The sequence below is a fragment of the Pseudophryne corroboree genome, chromosome 9 (genome assembly GCF_028390025.1).
Source record: "Pseudophryne corroboree isolate aPseCor3 chromosome 9, aPseCor3.hap2, whole genome shotgun sequence".
Classification (NCBI taxonomy): Eukaryota; Metazoa; Chordata; class Amphibia; order Anura; family Myobatrachidae; genus Pseudophryne; species Pseudophryne corroboree.
The window spans coordinates 317,452,465-317,474,151 of NC_086452.1; the positions used below are offsets into that span (position 1 = coordinate 317,452,465).

A 21,687-nucleotide genomic window follows, 5' to 3' on the forward strand; every position below is an offset into this window, starting at 1 on the left:
CTGGACGGGCGCCCAGCATCCTCTACGGACTACGAGAAAAGGATTTACCGGTAGGTAACCAAAATCCTATTTTCTCTTACATCCTAAAGGATTCTGGGGTTCACATTAGTACCATGGGGATGTACCAAAGCTCCCAGAACGGTAGGGAGAGCGCTGAGGCTCCCGCAGAACTGATTGACTGAACTTCAGATCATCAGAGGCCAAAGTATCGAACTTGTAGAACTTTGCAAACGTGTTCGACCCAGACCAAGTTGCAGCTCGGCAAAGTTGTAACGCCGAGACACCCCAGGCACAACCTTCGGAAGAAACTGCCGACGTGTCCGGAGCTCAGCTCTATCTTCGTGGAAGATAAAGTATGGGCTTTTACAGGACAAAGTCACCAACTCCGACACACGTCTAGCAGAAGCTAAGGCCAACAACGTGACAGCTTTCCAAGTAAGAAATTTGACCTCAACCTCCTGTAGAGGCTCGAACCAGTCCGATTGGAGGAACTGCAACACCACGTTAAGGTCCCAAGGCGCCATAGGCGGTACAAAGGGAGGTTGGATGTGCAGAACTCCCTTCAAAAAGGTCTGAACCTCAGGAAGGGCAGCCAATTGTTTCTGGAATAAAATGGATAGGGGCGAAATCTGGACCTTCACAGATCCCAACCTCAGGCCCATATCCACACCGGCCTGTAGGAAGAGGAGAAACCGTCCCAGTTGAAATTCCACTGCAGAAAATTTCTTGGACTCACACCAAGATATATATTTCTTGTAAATTCGATGGTAATATTTAGACGTTACTCCTTTCCTAGCCTTTATCAGGGTAGGAATAACCTTGTTCGGTATGCCCTTTCGAGCTAGTATCAGGCGTTAACCTCCATGCCGTCAAATATAGCCGCGGTAAGTCTTGATAGGCGAACGGCCCCTGCTGCAGCAGGTTCTACCGAAGAGGAAGAGGCCTCGGCTCTTCTTGCAGTAAATTCAGAAGATCCGTGTACCAAGCCCTTCTTGGCCAGTCTGGAGCAATGAGGATCGCTTGAACCTTTGTTCTCCTTATGAGCTTTAGAACTCTTGGGATGAGTGGAAGTGGAGGAAACATGTACACAGACTGGAACACCCACGGAGTCACTAGGGCGTCCACCGCCACTGCTTGCGGGTCCCTCAACCTGGAACAATACAGCCGAAGCTTCTTAATGATACGAGAGGCCATCATGTAGATATGGGGTACGCCCCAAAGATCTGTTACCTCCTTGAACACCTCCGGATGGAGACCCCACTCCCCCCGATGGAGATCGTGTCTGCTGAGGAAGTCCGCTTCCCAGTTGTGTTCCCCTGGAATGAAGATTGCTGACAGCGCCAACGCGTGTTTTTCTGCACAGAGGATGATTCTTGTTACTTCTGACATTGCAGCTCTGCTCTTCGTTCCGTCCTGTCGGTTTATGTAAGCCACTGTTGTCACACTGTCCGACTGCACTTGAACGGCTCAATTTCTCAGAAGATAGGCCGCTTGGAGAAGACCGTTGTAGACGGCTCTTAGTTCCAGAATGTTTATCAGTAGGCCAGCTTCCAGACTTGACCACCTTCCTTGGAAGGTTTCCCCTTGAGTGACTGCGCCCCAGCCCCGGAGACTTGTATCCATGGTTAGAAGGATCAAGTCCTGAATCTCGAACCTGCGGCCCTCCAGAAGGTGAGGTAATTGCAGCCACCAGAGTGAAATCCTGGCCTTTGGTGACAGACGTATTCTCTGGTGCATGTGTAGATGGGATCCCGACCACTTGTCCAGGAGATCCAGTTGGAAGGACAGAGCGTGAAACCTCCCGTACTGCAGGGCCTCGTAAGAAGCCACCATCTTCCCCAGAAGGCGAATGCACTGATGAACCGACACCCGGGCTGGCTTCAGGACATCTCTGACCATTGTTTGTATCACCAACGCCTTTTCCTCTGGAAGAAACACCCTCTGCACTTCCGTGTCGAGGATCATTCCCAGGAAGGACAACCTCCTGGTTGGTTCCAAATGAGATTTGGAAGATTCAGGATCCAACCGTGTTCCCTGAGCAGGTGGGTCGTGAGAAGAATGGACTGTAACAGCTTCTCCTTGGAAGATGCCTTTATCAGCAGATCGTCCAGATATGGAATTATGTTCACCCCCTGTCTGCGGAGGAGAACCATCATTTCCGCCATCACCTTGGTGAATACCCTCAGTGCTGTGGAGAGGCCAAATGATGGGGCCTGGAACCGAAAAATTACAGTCCAGCAGAGCGAATCGAAGTGCGGCAGCCAAATCGGAATGTGGAGGTACGCATTCCTGATATCCAGGGATACCAGGAATTCCCCCTCCTCCAGACCTGATATCACTGCCCTTAGAGACTCCATTTTGAACTTGAACTCCTTCAGAAAGGGTGTTAGTGATTTTAAGTTCAGAATGGGCCTGACCGAACCATACGGTTTCGGTACCACGAAAAGGTTTGAATAGTATGCCTTGTTTTGCATATGAGGTGGTACTGGCACAATGACCTGTGCCTCCACCAACTTCTGGACGGCTTCTTGCAGGACAGTCCTGTCTGCCAGCAGAGCTGGCAAGGCTTATTTGAAATATCGGTGAGTAGGGAGATCTTGAAATTCCAGCCTGTACCCCTGAGACACAATATCTTGCACCCAGGGGTCCAGGTCGGATGACACCCAGACGTGACTGAAATGCCTGAGTCTCGCTCCTTCCGGTCCCACCTCCGGGGCGTGCAGTCCACCGTCATGCGGAGGACTTTGGTGTACCTGAAGCAGGTTTCTGTTCCTGGGAAGCTGCAGCCCCGAAAGAAGGCATTTGACAGCTTGGCCTTTTTGTGATGTAGCTGAAGAAAAGGGTTTCTTCGGAGCATGTGTAGCTGAGGGAAGAAAAGGTGACTTACCTGCCGTAGCCGTGGAGATCCACGCATCTAACGCTTCCCCAAAGAGAGCCTGACCTGTGTAGGGTAGGGTCTCCACACTTCTCCTGGATTCCGTGTCGGCAGACCACTGGCGCAACCACAGTCCTCGACGAGCTGATATAGACATGGAAGAAATTCCCGCAGCCATGGAAACCAGGTCTTTCATGGATTCTACCAGAAATCCTGCCGAATCCTGAATGTTACGTAAAAACATTTCAACATCACATTTCTCCATAGTAGCCAAGTCTTCAAGTAACGTGCCTGACCACTTTACTATAGCTTTGGCAATCCAAGCACTGGCAATAGTGGGACGTAGTATTGCCCCAGAAGCCGTGTACATGGATTTGGGCGTATTATCAATTTTACGATCAGCCGGCTCTTTCAAGGCGGTAGATCCTGGAACAGGTAAAACCAACTTTATTTGAGAGTCTGGATACTGACGCATCAACAATAGGCGGGTTTTCCCATTTTTTCCTATCCTCTACCAGGAAAGGAAATGCCACCAGAACCCTATTAGGTATCTGGAATTTTTTATCCGGGTTTTTCCAAGCCTTTTCAAAAATATCATTTAATTCCTTAGACGCAGGGAAGTTTAGCAAGGCTTTCTTATTTTCAGTGAAGTAAGCCTTCGCAACCTGTTCGGGTGTTGTATCAGCAATATTCAACACATCTCTAATAGCCTCTATCATCAACTGCACCCCTTTAGCAAGAGATGCCACCCCCCGCAACACATCCCCATCACCGTCTGCAGTGTCAGAATCGGTATCCGTATCATCTTGCATAATCTGCGCAAGAGCACGTTTATGTGAATATACAGCGGGGAGCCCTGAGGTACCAGAACTGGGCCAGACTGCCATAGAGTTCTGTAAAGCCAAAGTTGCAGATTAATTTTGTGCAACCCTATTTGAAATCTGAGAAAAAAAGGATTTTACTCACCGGTAAATCTATTTCTCGTAGTCCGTAGTGGATGCTGGGGACTCCGTAAGGACCATGGGGAATAGCGGCTCCGCAGGAGACTGGGCACAACTAAAGAAAGCTTTAGGACTATCTGGTGTGCACTGGCTCCTCCCTCTATGACCCTCCCCCAGACCTCAGCTAGGATACTGTGCCCGGAAGAGCTGACACAATAAGGAAGGATTTTGAATCCCGGGTAAGACTCATACCAGCCACACCAATCACACCGTATAACTCGTGATACTATACCCAGTTAACAGTATGAAATATAACTGAGCCTCTCAACAGATGGCTCAACAATAACCCTTTAGTTAAACAATAACTATATACAAGTATTGCAGACAATCCGCACTTGGGATGGGCGCCCAGCATCCACTACGGACTACGAGAAATAGATTTACCGGTGAGTAAAATCTTATTTTCTCTGACGTCCTAAGTGGATGCTGGGGACTCCGTAAGGACCATGGGGATTATACCAAAGCTCCCAAACGAGCGGGAGAGTGCGGATGACTCTGCAGCACCGAATGAGCAAACTCTAGGTCCTCCTCAGCCAGGGTATCAAACTTGTAGAATTTAGCAAATGTGTTTGACCCCGACCAAGTATCTGCTCGGCAAAGTTGTAAAGCCGAGACCCCTCGGGCAGCCGCCCAAGAAGAGCCCACCTTCCTCGTGGAATGGGCTTTCACTGATCTAGGATGCGGCAGTCCAGCCGCAGAATGTGCAAGCTGAATCGTACTACAGATCCAGCGAGCAATAGTCTGCTTTGAAGCAGGAGCACCCAGCTTGTTGGGTGCATACAGGATAAATAGCGAGTCAGTTTTCCTGACACTAGCTGTCCTGGAAACATAAATTTTCAGGGCCCTGACTACGTCCAAGAACTTGGAATCCTCCAAGTCTTTAGTAGCCGCAGGCACCACAATAGGTTGGTTCAAATGAAAGGCTGATACCACCTTAGGGAGAAACTGGGGACGAGTCCTCAATTCTGCCCTATCCATATGGAAAATCAGATAAGGGCTTTTACATGACAAAGCCGCAAATTCTGACACACGCCTGGCCGAAGCCAAGGCCAACAGCATGACCACTTTCCACGTGAGATATTTTAATTCCACGGTTTTAAGTGGCTCAAACCAATGTGACTTTAGGAAATCCAACACCACGTTGAGATCCCAAGGTGCCACTGGAGGCACAAAAGGGGGCTGAATATGCAGCACTCCCTTAACAAATGTCTGAACTTCAGGTAGTGAAGCCAGTTCTTTCTGGAAGAAAATCGATAGAGCCGAAATCTGGACCTTAATGGAACCCAATTTTAGGCCCATAGTCACCCCTGACTGTAGGAAGTGCAGAAAACGGCCCGGCTGAAATTCCTCCTCACACCACGCAACATATTTTCGCCATATGCGGTGATAATGGTTTGCGGTCACTTCTTTCCTAGCTTTAATCAGCGTAGGGATGACTTCCTCCGGAATGCCCTTTCCCTTCAGGATCCGGCGTTCAACCGCCATGCTGTCAAACGCAGCAGCGGTAAGTCTTGGAACAGACAGGGCCCCTGCTGCAGCAGGTCCTGTCTGAGCGGCAGAGGCCATGGGTCCTCTGAGATAATTTCTTGAAGTTCCGGGTACCAAGCTCTTCTTGGCCAATCCGGAACAATGAGTATAGTTCTTACTCCTCATTTCCTTATTATCCTCAGTACCTTGGGTATGAGAGGAAGAGGAGGGAACACATAAACCGACTGGTACACCCACGGTGTCACTAGAGCGTCCACAGCTATTGCCTGAGGGTCTCTCGATCTGGCGCAATATCTTTCTAGCTTTTTGTTTAGGCGGGACGCCATCATGTCCACCTGTGGCCGTTCCCAACGGTTTACAATCAGCTGGAAGACTTCTGGATGAAGTCCCCACTCTCCCGGGTGGAGGTCGTGCCTGCTGAGGAAGTCTGCTTCCCAGTTGTCCACTCCCGGAATGAACACTGCTGACAGTGCTAACACGTGATCTTCCGCCCATCGGAGAATCCTTGTGGCTTCTGCCATCGCCATCCTGCTTCTTGTGCCGCCCTGTCGGTTTACATGGGCGACAGCCGTGATGTTGTCTGACTGGATCAGTACCGGCTGGTTTTGAAGCAGGGGTCTTGCCTGACTTAGGGCATTGTAAATGGCCCTCAGTTCCAGAATATTTATATGTAGGGAAGTCTCCTGGCTTGACCATAGTCCTTGGAAGTTTCTTCCCTGTGTGACTGCCCCCCAGCCTCGAAGGCTGGCATCCGTGGTCACCAGGACCCAGTCCTGTATGCCGAATCTGCGGCCCTCTTGAAGATGAGCACTCTGCAGCTACCACAGCAGAGACACCCTGGTCCTTGGAGATAGGGTTATCAGCCGATGCATCTGAAGATGCGACCCGGACCACTTGTCCAACAGGTCCCAATGAAACGTCCTTGCATGGAACCTGCCGAATGGAATTGCTTCGTAGGAAGCTACCATTTTTCCCAGGACTCGCGTGCAGTGATGCACCGACACCTGTTTTGGTTTCAGGAGGCCTCTGACTAGAGATGACAGCTCCTTGACTTTCTCCTCCGGGAGAAACACTTTCTTCTGTTCTGTGTCCAGAACCATCCCCAGGAACAGTAGACGTGTCGTAGGGACCAGCTGTGACTTTGGAATATTTAGAATCCAACCGTGCTGTTGTAGCACCTCACGAGATAGTGCTACCCCGACCAACGACTGCTCCCTGGACCTCGCCTTCATCAGGAGATCGTCCAAGTACGGGATAATTAAAGCTCCCTTTTTTCGAAGGAGTATCATCATTTCGGCCATTACCTTGGTAAATACCCTCGGTGCCGTGGAGAGACCAAACGGCAACGTCTGGAATTGGTAATGACAATCCTGTACCACAAATCTGGGGTACTCCTGGTGAGGATGGTAAATGAGGACATGCAGGTAAGCATCCTTGATGTCCAGTGATACCATGTAATCCCCCTCGTCCAGGCTTGAAATAACCGCCCTGAGCGATTCCATCTTGAACTTGAATTTTTTTATATAAGTGTTCAAGGATTTCAAATTTAAAATGGGTCTCACCGAACCGTCCGGTTTCGGTACCACAAACATTGTGGAATAGTAACCCCGTCCTTGTTGAAGGAGGGGCACCTTGACTATCACCTGCTGGGAATACAGCTTGTGAATTGCCTCTAGCACTGCCTCCCTGTCTGAGGGAGTTGTTGGCAAGGCAGATTTGAGGAAACGGCGAGGGGGAGACGTCTCGAATTCCAGCTTGTACCCCTGAGATACCACTTGAAGAATCCAGGTATCCACCCGTGAGCGAGCCCACTGATTGCTGAAGTTCTTGAGACGGGCCCCCACCGTACCGTACCTGGCTCCGCCTGTGGAGCCCCAGCGTCATGCGGTGGACTTAGAGGAAGCGGGGGAGGACTTTTGTTCCTGGGAACTGGCTGTATGCTGCAGCTTTTTCCCTCTACCTCTGCCTCTGGGCAGAAAGGACGCGCCTTTAACCCGCTTGCCTTTCTGGGGCCAAAAGGACTGTACCTGATAATACGGTGCTTTCTTTGGCTGTGAGGGAACATGGGGTAAAAATGCTGACTTCCCAGCTGTCGCTGTGGAAACGAGGTCCGAGAGACCATCCCCAAACAACTCCTCACCCTTGTAAGGCAAAACTTCCATGTGCCTTTTAGAATCTGCATCCCCTGTCCACTGCCGAGTCCATAATCCTCTCCTGGCAGAAATGGACATTGCATTTATTTTAGATGCCAGCCGGCAAATATCCCTCTGTGCATCTCTCATGTATAAGACTGCGTCTTTAATATGCTCTATGGTTAGCAATATAGTGTCCCTGTCTAGGGTATCAATATTTTCCGACAGGGAATCTGACCACGCAGCTGCAGCACTGCACATCCATGCTGAAGCAATAGCTGGTCTCAGTATAATACCTGAGTGTGTATATACAGACTTCAGGATAGCCTCCTGCTTTCTATCAGCAGGCTCCTTTAGGGCGGCCGTGTCCGGAGACGGTAGTGCCACCTTCTTTGACAGACGTGTGAGCGCTTTTTCCACCCTAGGGGATGTTTCCCAACGTGACCTATCCTCTGGCGGGAAAGGGTACGCCATTAGTAACCTTTTAGAGATTACCAGTTTCTTATCGGGGGAAGCCCACGCTTCTTCACACACTTCATTCAATTCCTTAGATGGGGGAAAAACCACTGGTAGTTTTTTCTCCCCAAACATAATACCCTTTTTTGTGGTTCCTGGGGTAATATCAGAAATGTGCAATACATTTTTCATTGCCGCAATCATGTAACGTGTGGCCCTATTGGAATGTACATTTGTCTCATCGTCGTCGACACTGGATTCAGTATCTGTGTCGACATCTGTGTCTGCCATCTGAGGTAGTGGGCGTTTTAGAGCCCCTGATGGCTTTTGAGACAGCTGGGCAGGCACGAGCTGAGAAGCCGGCTGTCCCACATCTGCTATGTCGTCAAACCTTTTATGTAAGGAGTTGACACTTTCAAGTAATTCCTTCCACAAGTCCATCCATTCAGGTGTCGGCCCCGCAGGGGGTGACATCACATTTATCGGCACCTGCTCCGCCTCCACATAAGCCTCCTCATCAAACATGTCGACACAGCCGTACCGACACACCGCACACACACAGGGAATGCTCTGACTGAGGACAGGACCCCACAAAGTCCTTTGGGGAGACAGAGAGAGAGTATGCCAGCACACACCAGAGCGCTATATAATGTAGGGATTCACACAATACATAGTGATTTTTCCCTTATAGCTGCTATTAATATACAGATACTGCGCCTAAATTTAGTGCCCCCCTCTCTTTTTTACCCTATGAAGTCTGGAAACTGCAGCGGAGAGCCTGGGGAGCGTCCTTCCAGCGGAGCTGTGAGAGGAAATGGCGCCAGTGTGCTGAGGGAGATAGCCCCACCCCTTTCTCGGCGGGCTTCTCCCGCTTTTTTATGGAATATATGGCAGGGGATTTTACACATATATAGTCTTAGTGACTATATTATGTGTTATTTTGCCGGTAAGGTACTCTTATTGCAGCCCCAGGGCGCCCCCCCCCCCAGCGCCCTGCACCCATCAGTGACCGGAGTGTGTGGTGTGCATGGGGAGCAATGGCGCACAGCTGCAGTGCTGTGCGCTACCTTAATGAAGACCGAAGTCTTCTGCCGCCGATTTTCAGGAACATCTTCTTGCTTCTGGCTCTGCAAGGGGGACGGCGGCGCGGCTCCGGGACCGGACGACCGAGGCTGGGCCTGTGTTCGATCCCTCTGGAGCTAATGGTGTCCAGTAGCCTAAGAAGCCCAAGCTAGCTGCAAGCAGGTAGGTCCGCTTCTCTCCCCTAAGTCCCTCGTAGCAGTGAGTCTGTTGCCAGCAGATCTCACTGAAAATAAAAAACCTAAATATACTTTCTTTTCTAGGAAGCTCAGGAGAGCCCCTAGTGAGCATCCAGCTCGGCCGGGCTCAAAATTCTAACTGAGGTTTGGGGGAGGGTCATAGAGGGAGGAGCCAGTGCACACCAGATAGTCCTAAAGCTTTCTTTAGTTGTGCCCAGTCTCCTGCGGAGCCGCTATTCCCCATGGTCCTTATGGAGTCCCCAGCATCCACTTAGGACGTCAGAGAAATCATAGATTTGATAGAGGATAACCACTCAGGCTCCCTTGCTGATATCTGTGCTAAACCAGTGCAATCCTGATTACATGGAATGGGATCATCCTGAGAGGACATATCCTCTGCAGTATATGACACAGAGTCCCTGGACATTGCTTAATGGAGACCACAGACACTCCACACACACACAGGGGAGGACAGACAGAGTTTCACCCCCAAGAATCGCAAGAGCGACACAGAGATTGGAGCCAACCCACACACACAACGCTTTTAATGTAAAGCGCGACCCCTACCAGCGCTGACTGCGCACCTTAATAGGTTACACAGTCTTTATGCAGCCCCCCCCCTTCTACAACCCCCTGGTACCGTAAGATATAGCTGGAGTTGCTATGGATGGACTTGCTATTCCTGGACAGCGCTTTGCAGGCAGGAAAATGGCGCTGAACGCTGCTGGGTCCGTTCTGAGGGGAAGCTCCGCCCCCAAAATGGCACCGTCTTCCCGCTCTTCACAAAGATTATACTAGCCTGAGGTAAAATGCTGGCTGAGATCCACGGACCCCGACATGCTTGCTGACCAGTGCAGGGTTCAGGCGCTGGCTCAGGGCCCCCCTCACAGCACCGCACTAAGTACCGCTGAGCCTCCGGAGTGCAGTTAGTACTGCGCTCCTGCCCTGTTGCCGCCATCTTCACACCGGCCCCCTGCTTGATAGGGGTGTCAGTGACTCACTCGCCACTGATCTTCAGCTCTGTAAGGGGGTTGCGGCATGCTGCTGGAGTGAGCAATCCCCTGTGGCGGGAAACGATCTATCCCCTCAGGAGCTCAGTGTCCTGTCAGCGGAGATAGTGGCTCAGACCCCGTAGGGCGGGCACTACTCCCCCCGTTAGTTCCTCGAAGCAGGGAGGCTGTTGCCAGCAGCCTCCCTGTGAAATAATAAACTCTAAAAACAAAAACTTTACTAAAGAAGCTCTGTAGAGCTCCCCTAGCTGTGACCGGATCCTCCGGGCACATTTTCTTAACCAAGTCTGGTAGGAGGGGCATAGAGGGAGGAGCCAGCCCACACTCTCAAACTCTTAAAGTGCCAATGGCTCCTGGTGGACTAGTCTATACCCCATGGTACTAATGTGGACCCCAGCATCCTCTAGGACGTAAGAGAAAAAATGTATACAGTATGTTTAATTTTTATTCCTGGATTCTAAATATCCTTTATGATGTACGTTCAAGTGAAATATTAAAACTTAAGAAAATGATAATAAATGTGAAAAAAATAATATAAGTGAATAAAGATTTAAAAACAAGAGCTTATGTACTCATCAATGGTGTGTTTCAGTGTCTTTATTGATTGCACATACAGGAGTATGAATTATCCACAAATCTGGTACTGTAACAGTACTCTATGTATAAATAAATATGTAACTACACCTGTTATCTTCTGTGTTCTGAAACACTGTCAAATGTATCTGTTTAGATGGTTATCCCTGAGCTAGGTGGATTTATGCAATGTAGTTTATACAAATGTATCCGAGTAATGTAATAATCTTTTGTTGCCACTTATCTTCTACAATAAGGATACTTTTTATGCAGAGGTGAGTATTAGACATCCATAAAATGGCTTATAAAAAGGATCTTACACAGTGTATAGATTGATTATGAATTTACATATATGCACGTAAATGATGTGTGTCAGGAACACTGTAAGCAGGTGCAATCGTGAATGCTTCCATTCATGTTTGCTTTTGAACTGATTTGAAGGCTGATTTGAGCGTATCTATAATTATGACGAGTGTACCATGTATTTGTGGCCCGTATATTATGGATAAGACAGATAATAGGTATAAATCATCACCTTTTCCAATATTATTGATATAGCTAGTGTAGTATATTCAAATGCTCAATAATGTACAGCTGTTATACTGCTGTTCTAGGGGATGTGCACAATACTGCCAATAGATTAGCACGCCTGCAGGATAAATGTCCCTGTGGGTTCTATAGTTAATCTCTAATACTGAAAGATAGTTGTACTGCATTTGATGTGTTCCACAAATGATCACTTCACATATCCACTTATGGTATTGTCACATGGTCTGCACTTATACCATCACATGTAATCACACAGTTCATGCAACATACAGGAATTAAATCAGTAGTTAATCTTTGATGTGTTTCCACGTTATCTAATAGTTCGTTCTCAAACACATAATATGTGCACCATGTGAACTGTGCGTTTGATCATAAATAAGGCAGATTAAATCTGGGCTATGGGGGTAATTTCAAGTTGATCGCAGCAGGATTTTTGATAGCAACTGGGCAAAACCATGTGCACTGCAGGGGAGGCAGATATAACACGTGCAGAGAGAGTTAGATTTGGGTGTGGTGTGTTCAATCTGCAATCTAATTTGCAGTGTAAAAATAAAGCAGCCAGTATTTACCCTGCACAGAAATAAAATAACCCACCCAAATCTAACTCTTTCTGCACATGTTATATCTGCCTCTCCTGCACTGCACATGGTTTTGCCCAGTTGCTATCAAAAATCCTGCTGGGATCAACTTGGAATTACCCCCTATGTCCCTTAAATAACTGTATAGGACTGTAGCATCAAGTCCTGATATTAGGGATTGATATCAGTGAACAGATTATTCAATGACCACAGTGACATTTCATTTTGTGGATTTCTATTTCCAGCGGAAGATGGTACTATATGTTACACCATGCTGTACTGTAATAGCAGAAGCACCTAACCGAGTGTTCAATGCAGTAGCCTGTGTGCCTTTATTGTATTCTCAGGGGGGGTAATTCCAAGTTGATCGCAGCAGGAATTTTTTAGCAGTTGGGCAAAACCATGTGTGCAGAGAGAGTTAGATTTGGGTGTGGTGTGTTCAATCTGCAATCTAATTTGCAGTGTCAAAATAAAGCAGCCAGTATTTACCCTGCACAGAAATAAAATAACCCACCCAAATCTAACTCTTTCTGCACATGTTATATCTGCCTCCCCTGCAGTGCACATGGTTTTGCCCAACTGCTAAAAAATTTCCTGCTGCGATCAACTTGGAATTACCCCCAGTGTTCCTTCGTTCTGCAACATGTATGAAAAACATCCACATATATAAACAAATCACTAGCTCACGATTACAATATTAAATATGCATTTGAATCATATAGGGAGCACATAGCTATAGAGCCAATGCACATTTCACTTGTACAGGCTTCATCAAGGCACTACTTTATTTAATTTATTAATAATTATTATCATTCTTAACAGAAGACAAGAAATAACTGGATGACATGTGAAGAGAAAGCACAGAGGGGTTTAATAGCCCTAAAAGCTGATAGGTGTGGTTAAAAAGAGGGATGCTGGGCTGGATCTTACGTGTCAGATCTTCAATGGGTTCAGGCTCAGTCAAATTAAGAGCAAGGGCTTCCAAGTTCCGGAAGTGCTGCTGCAGTGCGGGATTCTCAAAGGCATCACTCCTGGGAAACCATGTACAATGGGCTTTAGAGACATGACCAGCTTGTGAGAGCTACATAAAAACGTAACATGATGGCATAGAACAACCTACAGGAGGATCTAGGACAGTGAAAGGGAACATGATACACTTCAGAGGCCGCATTAGGCAACCCTCAAACCTTCAAAAGGCAGCAACTTTACCCTTAATCTCAGTAGTAAGTTAAATAAATACATTTAATCAATGAAAGAGTAACCTATCCTTAATAAAATCTAATCAAACATTTTAAACAAGCATTACAACCTATAGCCGAAGGCCACCTCTTGCCCATTACTGACTATTCTCTTGGTCCATTAACTCTTCTTTCCTTTATTACCTTTCAATTTGTCACCCTCCACTATCAAAGCGTTTATGGTCTTCCCGAGCGTGAATAATGCCTTTTGATAAATATGAATGTATCTCTACAACTTCTGAAGTAATTCCTGAGAAGTTCAGGTATGCAGTGCATTCTCCATGTTAGAAGTCCTTCTTTACATTTTTTTTACTTTTCTATTTTAATAATGCCTTTTGGAGACCAGTCCGTCAGAACTGTACAAAGTACTGGAGATGAAGTCATACCAGTAACCTATAATATCACACAACAACAGCTCTCTTCCTAATACTAAAGGTTTACATTCACCAGTCACCTGGAATTATACTGGCCATCACCGATTGGTTGAAAAGTTTGGTTGTTGGTGCTGCAAGTGCTATTCTTACTTTGAGCGAATACATTTATCTACAATACTGTATTAGTCTTGATTACATTTAACACTGATTAATAAATTTATAAAGCAACACACCTGTATTTAAATCTGAGTTTATGCACAATTTCCTTCATCTTGTCCACCTGTTCGTCATTAGCCGGTATATGTTCTGGGTATTCAATTTTACGAATGTCATCAGCAAATGGAATGAAAATAAGATTGAAACCTGTATCCAGATAAACAGAAAAAAAACCAATTTATTTTCTATTGTTTCCCCAAAATTCTGATTTCTGAAACCAAAAAGGCAAAACATTTTGATTTCTGCCACAGGAAGGATGGAAAGGGCATGTGCATATACACTCCCCTAATTCCGCGCAGTAAGCCTTCACATAAATGATTGGATAGATGGACACAGATCATACTGAGCAATAAATTACAGTCTAGGCCCATAGACTATTTTCAGGTTACGGAAATATAAAGATAATCAACAAATTCCACCATGCCCCCATTATTGATATGGCTGAAATGCAACCTATTCATTAATTTTCGTTTGTTCTCAGTATTCCATGCAGATTGCGTGTACCCTGGGCCTGATTCAGATTTGCGGCAGGATGTAATGCAGTCTGAGATCACCGGAGGGTTGCTAGCCGATCTCGGACATTTTTTTAAAGGGACAAGATAAAACCATGCCTTGTAAGTGATTGCGCTTTAAAGAAATGTCCGAGATCCTGCACCTCCGGCGATCTCGGACTGCATTACATCCCACTGGTGGTTGGAGTTGCGATCACTGCTGCTGCCTTGGAACCAGCAGTGACAGCTCTGTATGGTAATACAGCAGAAGGCGTCTATTACAAGCAGACGCCTCCTGCTGCAGTAGTGATCTGACCTGCGTTCTAGGACGCAGCATTGGCTCTCTCACTCACCATCCGGCCCTTTGAGGTACCCATGGCGCTACACAAGTCGCGATACTGAAAAGAGATGATTAGTTTACCAAGAGATGAGGTATAGATGAAGGCAGAGGACCCAAGACTGAGCCTTGCGGTACTCCAATTAAAAGAGGTAGCGAAGTGGAGGTAGATTCAGAGAAGCGAACACTGAAGGTGCTATTAGATAGGTAGGGTAGGAACAAAGAAAGGGCTGTGTCTTTAAGACCTAGGGATTGTAGTGTTTGTATGAGAAGAGAGTGGTCAACAGTGTCAAAGGCAGCAGATAGATCTAGAAGTATAAGTGCTACCAAACCTCATGGGCCCTACACATAAGGAGATATCCGCCGAGCTGCCCGACGGCAGATACGGCCGACCTGGCATCGGGGGTGATGGGGGTGGAGTGAAGTTTCTTCACTCCCCCCATCATTCGGCACCATAGCAATGCAAGCTAATATGGAAAAGATTGTCCATATTGGCTTGCATGCATGAGCGATCCGGCACCAACGATGAATGAGCACGGGGCCGCACATCGTTCATCGTTGGTGCCTACACACTGAACAATATGAACGAGTTCTCAATCATTATCGTTCAGTGAAATCACCTAATGTGTAGGGACTATAAGAGTTGGTGTATCAAGCAGTGATAACAGTCACATCAACCCCCGGTCACTGACAATTAGCCATTCAGATTACTTCTGACTGTGCTCACCTGGGGGTTTAACCTGTACGTTTTCCTCATCCAGTTTTTCCTCCTGTGGTACCAATGCAACAAAACGTGGTGGTGTATTTCTCCGGGGGGTATACCTGCAAATGGCCATAACCTGTCGTTCTAGGCATTTGATAAGCAAGGCCTGAAATAAAGTGCTGCTACCTGAAAGGGGAAGAAAAAAAAAACATGTCTAGAACTATAAAATAAAACATTTTTTAACATAACATGGAATCTTTTCCTCTTACAGGGGTAAATGTATGAAGCAGTCACAAGAGTGGAGAAGTGAGCCAGTGGAGAAGATGCCCATGGTAACCAATCAGCTGCTCTGTATAATATTATAGTATGCAAATTATAAATGTTACTTCAATGCTGATTAGTTGCCATGGGAAACTTCTCCACAGTTATCACTGCTTCATACATTTACCCCTCCGTTCATAAACTGCCACAGGAACAGTGAAGTCCCTGATTCCTGTAGATTTGCCACTAAGTGAAAAAAAAGAGACATCTACTCCTGCTGCAGGTTATATTTATACCCACAGACCAAAGCATGACCAGCTATCCAGTCAGTCTTAAAGAAAACCTAGGAGGAGAACACAACCAATAAATAAGCAACACGTCAGCCACAGAAAAACGACCAAGGTAAAAAAAAGTGGAAAAGCCCTGTAACCCAACAATAAACTACAAGAAAATAATCTTAAAGCAAGTATGAAAGTCCAGTTTCCTCATCTGCTGCGTAGAGGGACACAGAAACAGTGTGCAGTTCTAAAGTTGTCCCACAGAAACAACATAGTGGATATAAGAGTGCAGTCAATCACAAGCCACAAAAATACAAAATGCACTGAGTTTATAAATATTCAGTGAAGTTTTCATAGAAGTCCAGTTTCACATATGTTACTGATGGTTCTGGCGTAGTGAGTTGTGAGCCTAGAGAGGAAATCCTTCTTCTTGGCAGAATAAACCCATTCTATGAATTGTTTCTTTGAGGAAGCCCGTGTGGGAGGAGCGAAACGCGTCAGAGGCTGAACTGTTGGACCACAGCTGGAGTTAGACCCGTAGTACATACTGGCCGCAGCATTCATCTGCTGGTTGTTTATTCTTGAGTGGAGAGGAGCTGCTCACCGGTGCCCGCAAACGGCACGTAGAGGTGGAGACCTGTGGAGCATTCAGACCCAGCAGGACAGGTTGTAGCAGGCGCCAGTGCAGGTGCCGTTTTCCCCGCAGCTAGAAGCCAGTGTGGTGGACGTCGGGATGTACACCTGCTGATACTACTTGCTCACACCTCACGTAAGATTCCGGTTGAAAACGGCTCTCATTCATTTTACTGACCTATGTTGGATTATTACATTCAAAGGAACTTTGATACAAAGTGACTGTCTATTGGAAACATCTATTATACGGGTTCTACCAGCAGCTACACTTGATCTATTTTTTTTTTACTTTGTAAATCAAGTCATTTAGCTATAGAGCTAGTTTTTACACCTCTGTGCACAGAATATGCTTAAGTCCACCTCCTTTTATTGGAAAGAATATATACTTGTCATCTTAGATGTTTAAACTACTAAGACCGGTCTTGTTTTATGATTTGTGATTATTCATATATTATTAAATATTTTTAATTCAATAGGAGTCTGTTATTTTTGTCAGCCATATCATATAAATTTATAATATAGCGCAAAAGTTTCTAACAATTGGAGTTTCGTAGTGAGTTGTGAGCCTAGAGAGGAAATCCTTCTTCTTGGCGGAATAAACCCATTCTATGAATTGACAAATCCAGTAGGTCCCGAAGTAACCTTAAATGGGATACAATGCTCAAAAGGACGTTACACAGATATTCATTAGAAGGTAAACAAAATTAGGTGTGAAATAAGCCCCAGAAGGGTTTACAGACTTACGGGAGGATCTATTACACACTACTGCCCCCGAATAAATCACAATCACATGAAGAAACACATCAGGACCTCTGTCAAGACTGATACTTTGTTTTTATTGTCAGCTGCTTTCTCCAAACAAAAACCATTTGGTTTGGATCTGCTACTGTTGACAGTAACCAGAATAGTACTCACATATAAATGATATGGTTTGCTTTCAGCAAATGCATTTTTTGCATCTTAAATCAATGAGATTCAGTCTAATGTTCTTCTGGGATCAGTATGACATATCTATAGTCAAAATCCCGACAACAAATGACAGATGGTCAAAATACTGATAAGGTCAAAATACACATTTAAAATGTCAACAGGTCAACAAGTCGACAAGTTTTTTTTTTTGGTGTGTGTGTGTATGTCAACATAGGTCGACATGAACACCGTATAAATGTACCGCGTCCGCTCGCCATGCTTCGGGCACGGTGCCACACTACGCTTGGCACACTATTATGTTCCCCCTCCAGATCCACTGGGATGGTAAAGTATGAGCAAGTCAGTTTAAATGAAAAAATCATGAAAAACACACATCGACTTTTTGACCTGTCGACATTTTAAATGTCAGTATTATGACCATGTCAGTATTTTAAATGTCAGGTTTTGACCGTCGGTCAATAGATGTCGGGATTTTGACAGTCTGGATTTTGATTATAGGTAAACTGACCGCTTCCAGTTCTTCTATATTGTTATGGCAGCAGGTGTAAAGGACTTTACAAACCTAAAACGGAGGTGCAAGGGTGCAACGAACATTGCTTGGAATAAAGAGACGTGTTTGGATCCATCTACGAGTATTCTCTACCACTCTGTACATTGGTTCATGATACACAAAAACAATCAAAGTGCAATAACATCAAACAGAAGGGAAAGATGACTCTGCCTAAATGAGCTTATTATAGTCCGGCAGTGACGAAACGCGTTGGGCGTGGCCGGGAAGGACGGCTCTGAGTGATCGGAGTTTGTTGCGGAGTCCACAAGCATACACGCTGATGAGACCATCTGATGATTGAGCGGCAGAGAACAATTCACACGCTGCTATCCGGAGGCACTCTGGATGTGTTCGTGAGCCGGCTATTTTAATCCGAGATGTATGTGAGCTTTTATCATTGTAATAAATTACCTGTTATACTTGCTCATTGAGTGCGCCTTCACTCTCTTTTAGTGCACATTGGAAAATTACAGCTGTGGTTACGCTGTCTTTTGGAGTGCCAGCACTTGCATCGTTTGAACTGTGGACGATCTAATCAGTGAATTTAAGGACATTGATAGCACAACCATCCCTGCATTCATGTTTTTTTATTTTATTTTTCTGCGAATAAAAATGATGCATAAGGTACCATAGGGAAATAATTGCAGCTTTTGCTGGACAGTGTGTGGCTACTGTAAGGCAAACGCACTGTCTGCCATCAATATTAAATCTGTATGTCTGTGTAGTTAACGATTGTGTGACTAAAGAAGAGACATGATCAGATGAACTAGCAATTGTACAAATCGTAAGACAGTATTATGGTACAGATGTATTAAGCCTAGAGAAGTGAAAGGTGATAATGCATCAGCCAATCATTATGGGCTTAAAAAATAACAGTTAAGAGCTGATTAGCTGGTGCGTTATCAGCTTCCATGTATCACTTCTCCAAGCTTAATACATCTGCCCCTATGTACCTTGCAATCATGACTGTCTTTCAACATTTTCCTTAAATGAAAATACTTCCTCTCCTGGTTCTGGAGAAACTGCCTTTGTACTACAAGGGCACTGTTGCGCTTGTCAAGCCATTTGACCTTGAGGGTACGCACGCATTGAGATATTGTACAAATTGGACTAAACAACCTTTTTGGACTCTCCAAAGAGGTTCAACTGACTTGAAAAGGTCCTCTATTAGCACTGTAACCACCTCTTCCAGACAAAGGAGTAGCACTGTTCTAGGTTATGACGGTAAATGGTCAAAAATAAAAATAAAATAAAACCTATTCTAGGGAAAAAGAAAAAGGAGATTTATGGTAGACTTACCATAGTTAAATCTCTATCTGCGAGGTACACTGGGTTCCACAGGGAATACATCGGGGTGTAGAGTTGGATCTTGATCCAGAGGCACCAACAGGTTAAAGCTTTGACTGTCCCCAAGATGCACTGCACCGCCTCCTCTATAACCCCGCCTCCGATCACTGGACCTCAGTTTCGTTAAACAGTCCAATGCAGTAGCAGGTAAGAGAGACAGCAGATGTTCATTACATATAACCACATTCTCATGACAGGAAAAGGGACCAGCGGCTAGTGCCATACAAACCCAAAAAAGCTATGTGCATCAGGGTGGGCGCCCTGTGGAACCCAGTGTACCTCGCAGAAAGAGATTAAACTATGGTAAGTCTACCATAAATCTCCTTTTCTGCAGTGGGGTACACTGTGTTCCACTGGGAATACATCGGGGATGTCCTAAAGCAGTTCCTCATGGGAGGGGATGCACTGTAGCGTGCACAAGAACCCGGCGTCCAAAGGAAGCATCCTGGGAGGCGGAAGTATCAAAGGCATAGAGGTATATGCAATAGCGGGCGAATCGGCAAAAAAGGCGAATTCCGGGCCGTTTTCGCCTCCAAAAATCAATTCGCCTATGCAGTGCAGTCATTTTTCGCAAAAAAACGGCCCGTCAAAATTCGCCTTTTTTCAATTCGCGTTTTTCCGAATTCGCCTTTTCTGCAATGGTACAGATGCTGCAATTCGCCTCCAGCATATTCAATTCAAGTTTGGAAATTCGCCTGCAGTGCTTTTAGACAGCAAATTCGCGATTTTCCATCCGCCACACTTTGGAGGGTGAAAACCAATAAAAAAAATTTAAACATGTTTTTTTTTGTGTTTTTTTTTTTGGGAATAGTAGATCTATTTATATTAGAAGGGATTAGGTTTTTTTTTTTTTTTTGGGGGAGGCACAAATATTATTTATATATTTTTTAAAATAATATTTTTTTTTTTTTATTGCTGGAACGTAAAATCAGAAAAAAAAATGGCGTGAGGTCCCCCCTCCAAAGCATAACCAGCCTCGGGCTCATTGAGCTGGTCCTGGTTCTAAAAATGCAGGGGAAAAATCGGGCAGGGATCCCCCGTATTTTTAAAACCAGCACCGGGCTCTGCGCCTGATGCTGGTGCCAAAAATACGGGGGACAAAACGAGTAGGGGTCCCCCGTATTTTTAACACCAGCACCGGGCTCCACTAGCTGGACAGATAATGCCACAGCCGGGGGTCACTTTTATGCCGTGCCCTGCGGCCGTGGCATTAAATATCCAACTAGTCACCCCTGGCCGGGGTACCCTGGGGGAGTGGGGACCCCTTCAATCAAGGGGTCCCCCCCCCCAGCCACCCAAGGGCCAGGGGTGAAGCCCGAGGCTGTCCCCCCCCATCCAATGGGCTGCGGATGGGAGGGCTGATAGCCTTTGTTGTAAAAAAAAGATATTGTTTTTTCCATTAGTACTACAAGTCCCAGCAAGCCTCCCCCGCAAGCTGGTACTTGGAGAACCACAAGTACCAGCATGCGGGAGAAAAACGGGCCCGCTGGTACGTGTAGTACTACTGAAAAAAAAATACCAAAATAAAAACAGGACACAGACACCGTCGACAGTAAAACTTTATTACACACTGCCGACACACACATACTTACCTATGTTCACACGCCGACATCGGTCCTCTTCTCCATGTAGAATCCCGGGGTACCTGAAAATAAAAGATCAATATACTCACCTCAACAGGCTCCAGAGATAAATCCACGTACTTGGCAAAAAAAGAAAGCGCATTTACCCGCTCCATAACGGACTGAAAGGTGTCCCATGTTGACACATGGGTCACCTTTCCACGATTAAGATCTGACAGTGACAGTTGTCACTGACAGGTCTCTAAGCCAATCAGGAAGCGCAAATTCGTTGCGCTCACCTGATTGGCTGATCGCTGTGACAGCGCCTTGCAAAGCCGCTCCATTATATTCAATGGTGGGAACTTAGCGGCTAGCGGTGAGGTCACCCGCCGGTCAGCGGTGACCGGCGGGTGACCCCACCGCTAGCCGCTAAGTTCCCACCATTGAAAGTAATGGAGCGGCTTTGCAAGGCGCTGTCAGAATACAGACGGCGTCCAGCCAATCAGCTGAGCGCCACGGAAGTAGCGCTTCCTGATTGGCTGAAGGGACATCAGTGACAAGAGTCACGTGATGTCCCGGCATTCGGGAGAAAGTAGTGTAATGTGAAAACATTACACTCCTTTCTAGTACGTATGGCTCGCTGATCGTTTTTTATTTTGCCAAGTACGTGGATTTACCACTGGACCTGGACCTCTGGACGGACGCTGGAAGGTGAGTATAATTTTTTGACAGGTACCCTCGGATCGTCGGAGATCGTTGCAGTCGGCGTGTCAACATAGGTAAGTATGTGTGTGTCGACGTATGAAATAAAGTTTTACTATCAAGGTGTCTGTGTCCTGTTTTTAT

At 46.1% G+C, this 21,687-nt stretch overlaps 1 protein-coding gene across 2 annotated transcripts in view; it reads right to left on the bottom strand.

Moving 5' to 3' along the window:
• XRCC6 (X-ray repair cross complementing 6) overlaps positions 1-21,687 on the bottom strand; it is a 221,463-nt gene that overhangs the window by 21,028 nt on the left and 178,748 nt on the right. For both annotated transcript variants that reach the window (XM_063940459.1, XM_063940458.1), the window contains exons 9-11: positions 15,305-15,466; positions 13,767-13,896; positions 12,852-12,952 (exon numbers count right to left, since the gene is read on the bottom strand). In XM_063940459.1, the coding sequence (XP_063796529.1) occupies positions 12,852-12,952; positions 13,767-13,896; positions 15,305-15,466 (393 nt within the window). The remainder of the gene's footprint in view (positions 1-12,851; positions 12,953-13,766; positions 13,897-15,304; positions 15,467-21,687) is intronic.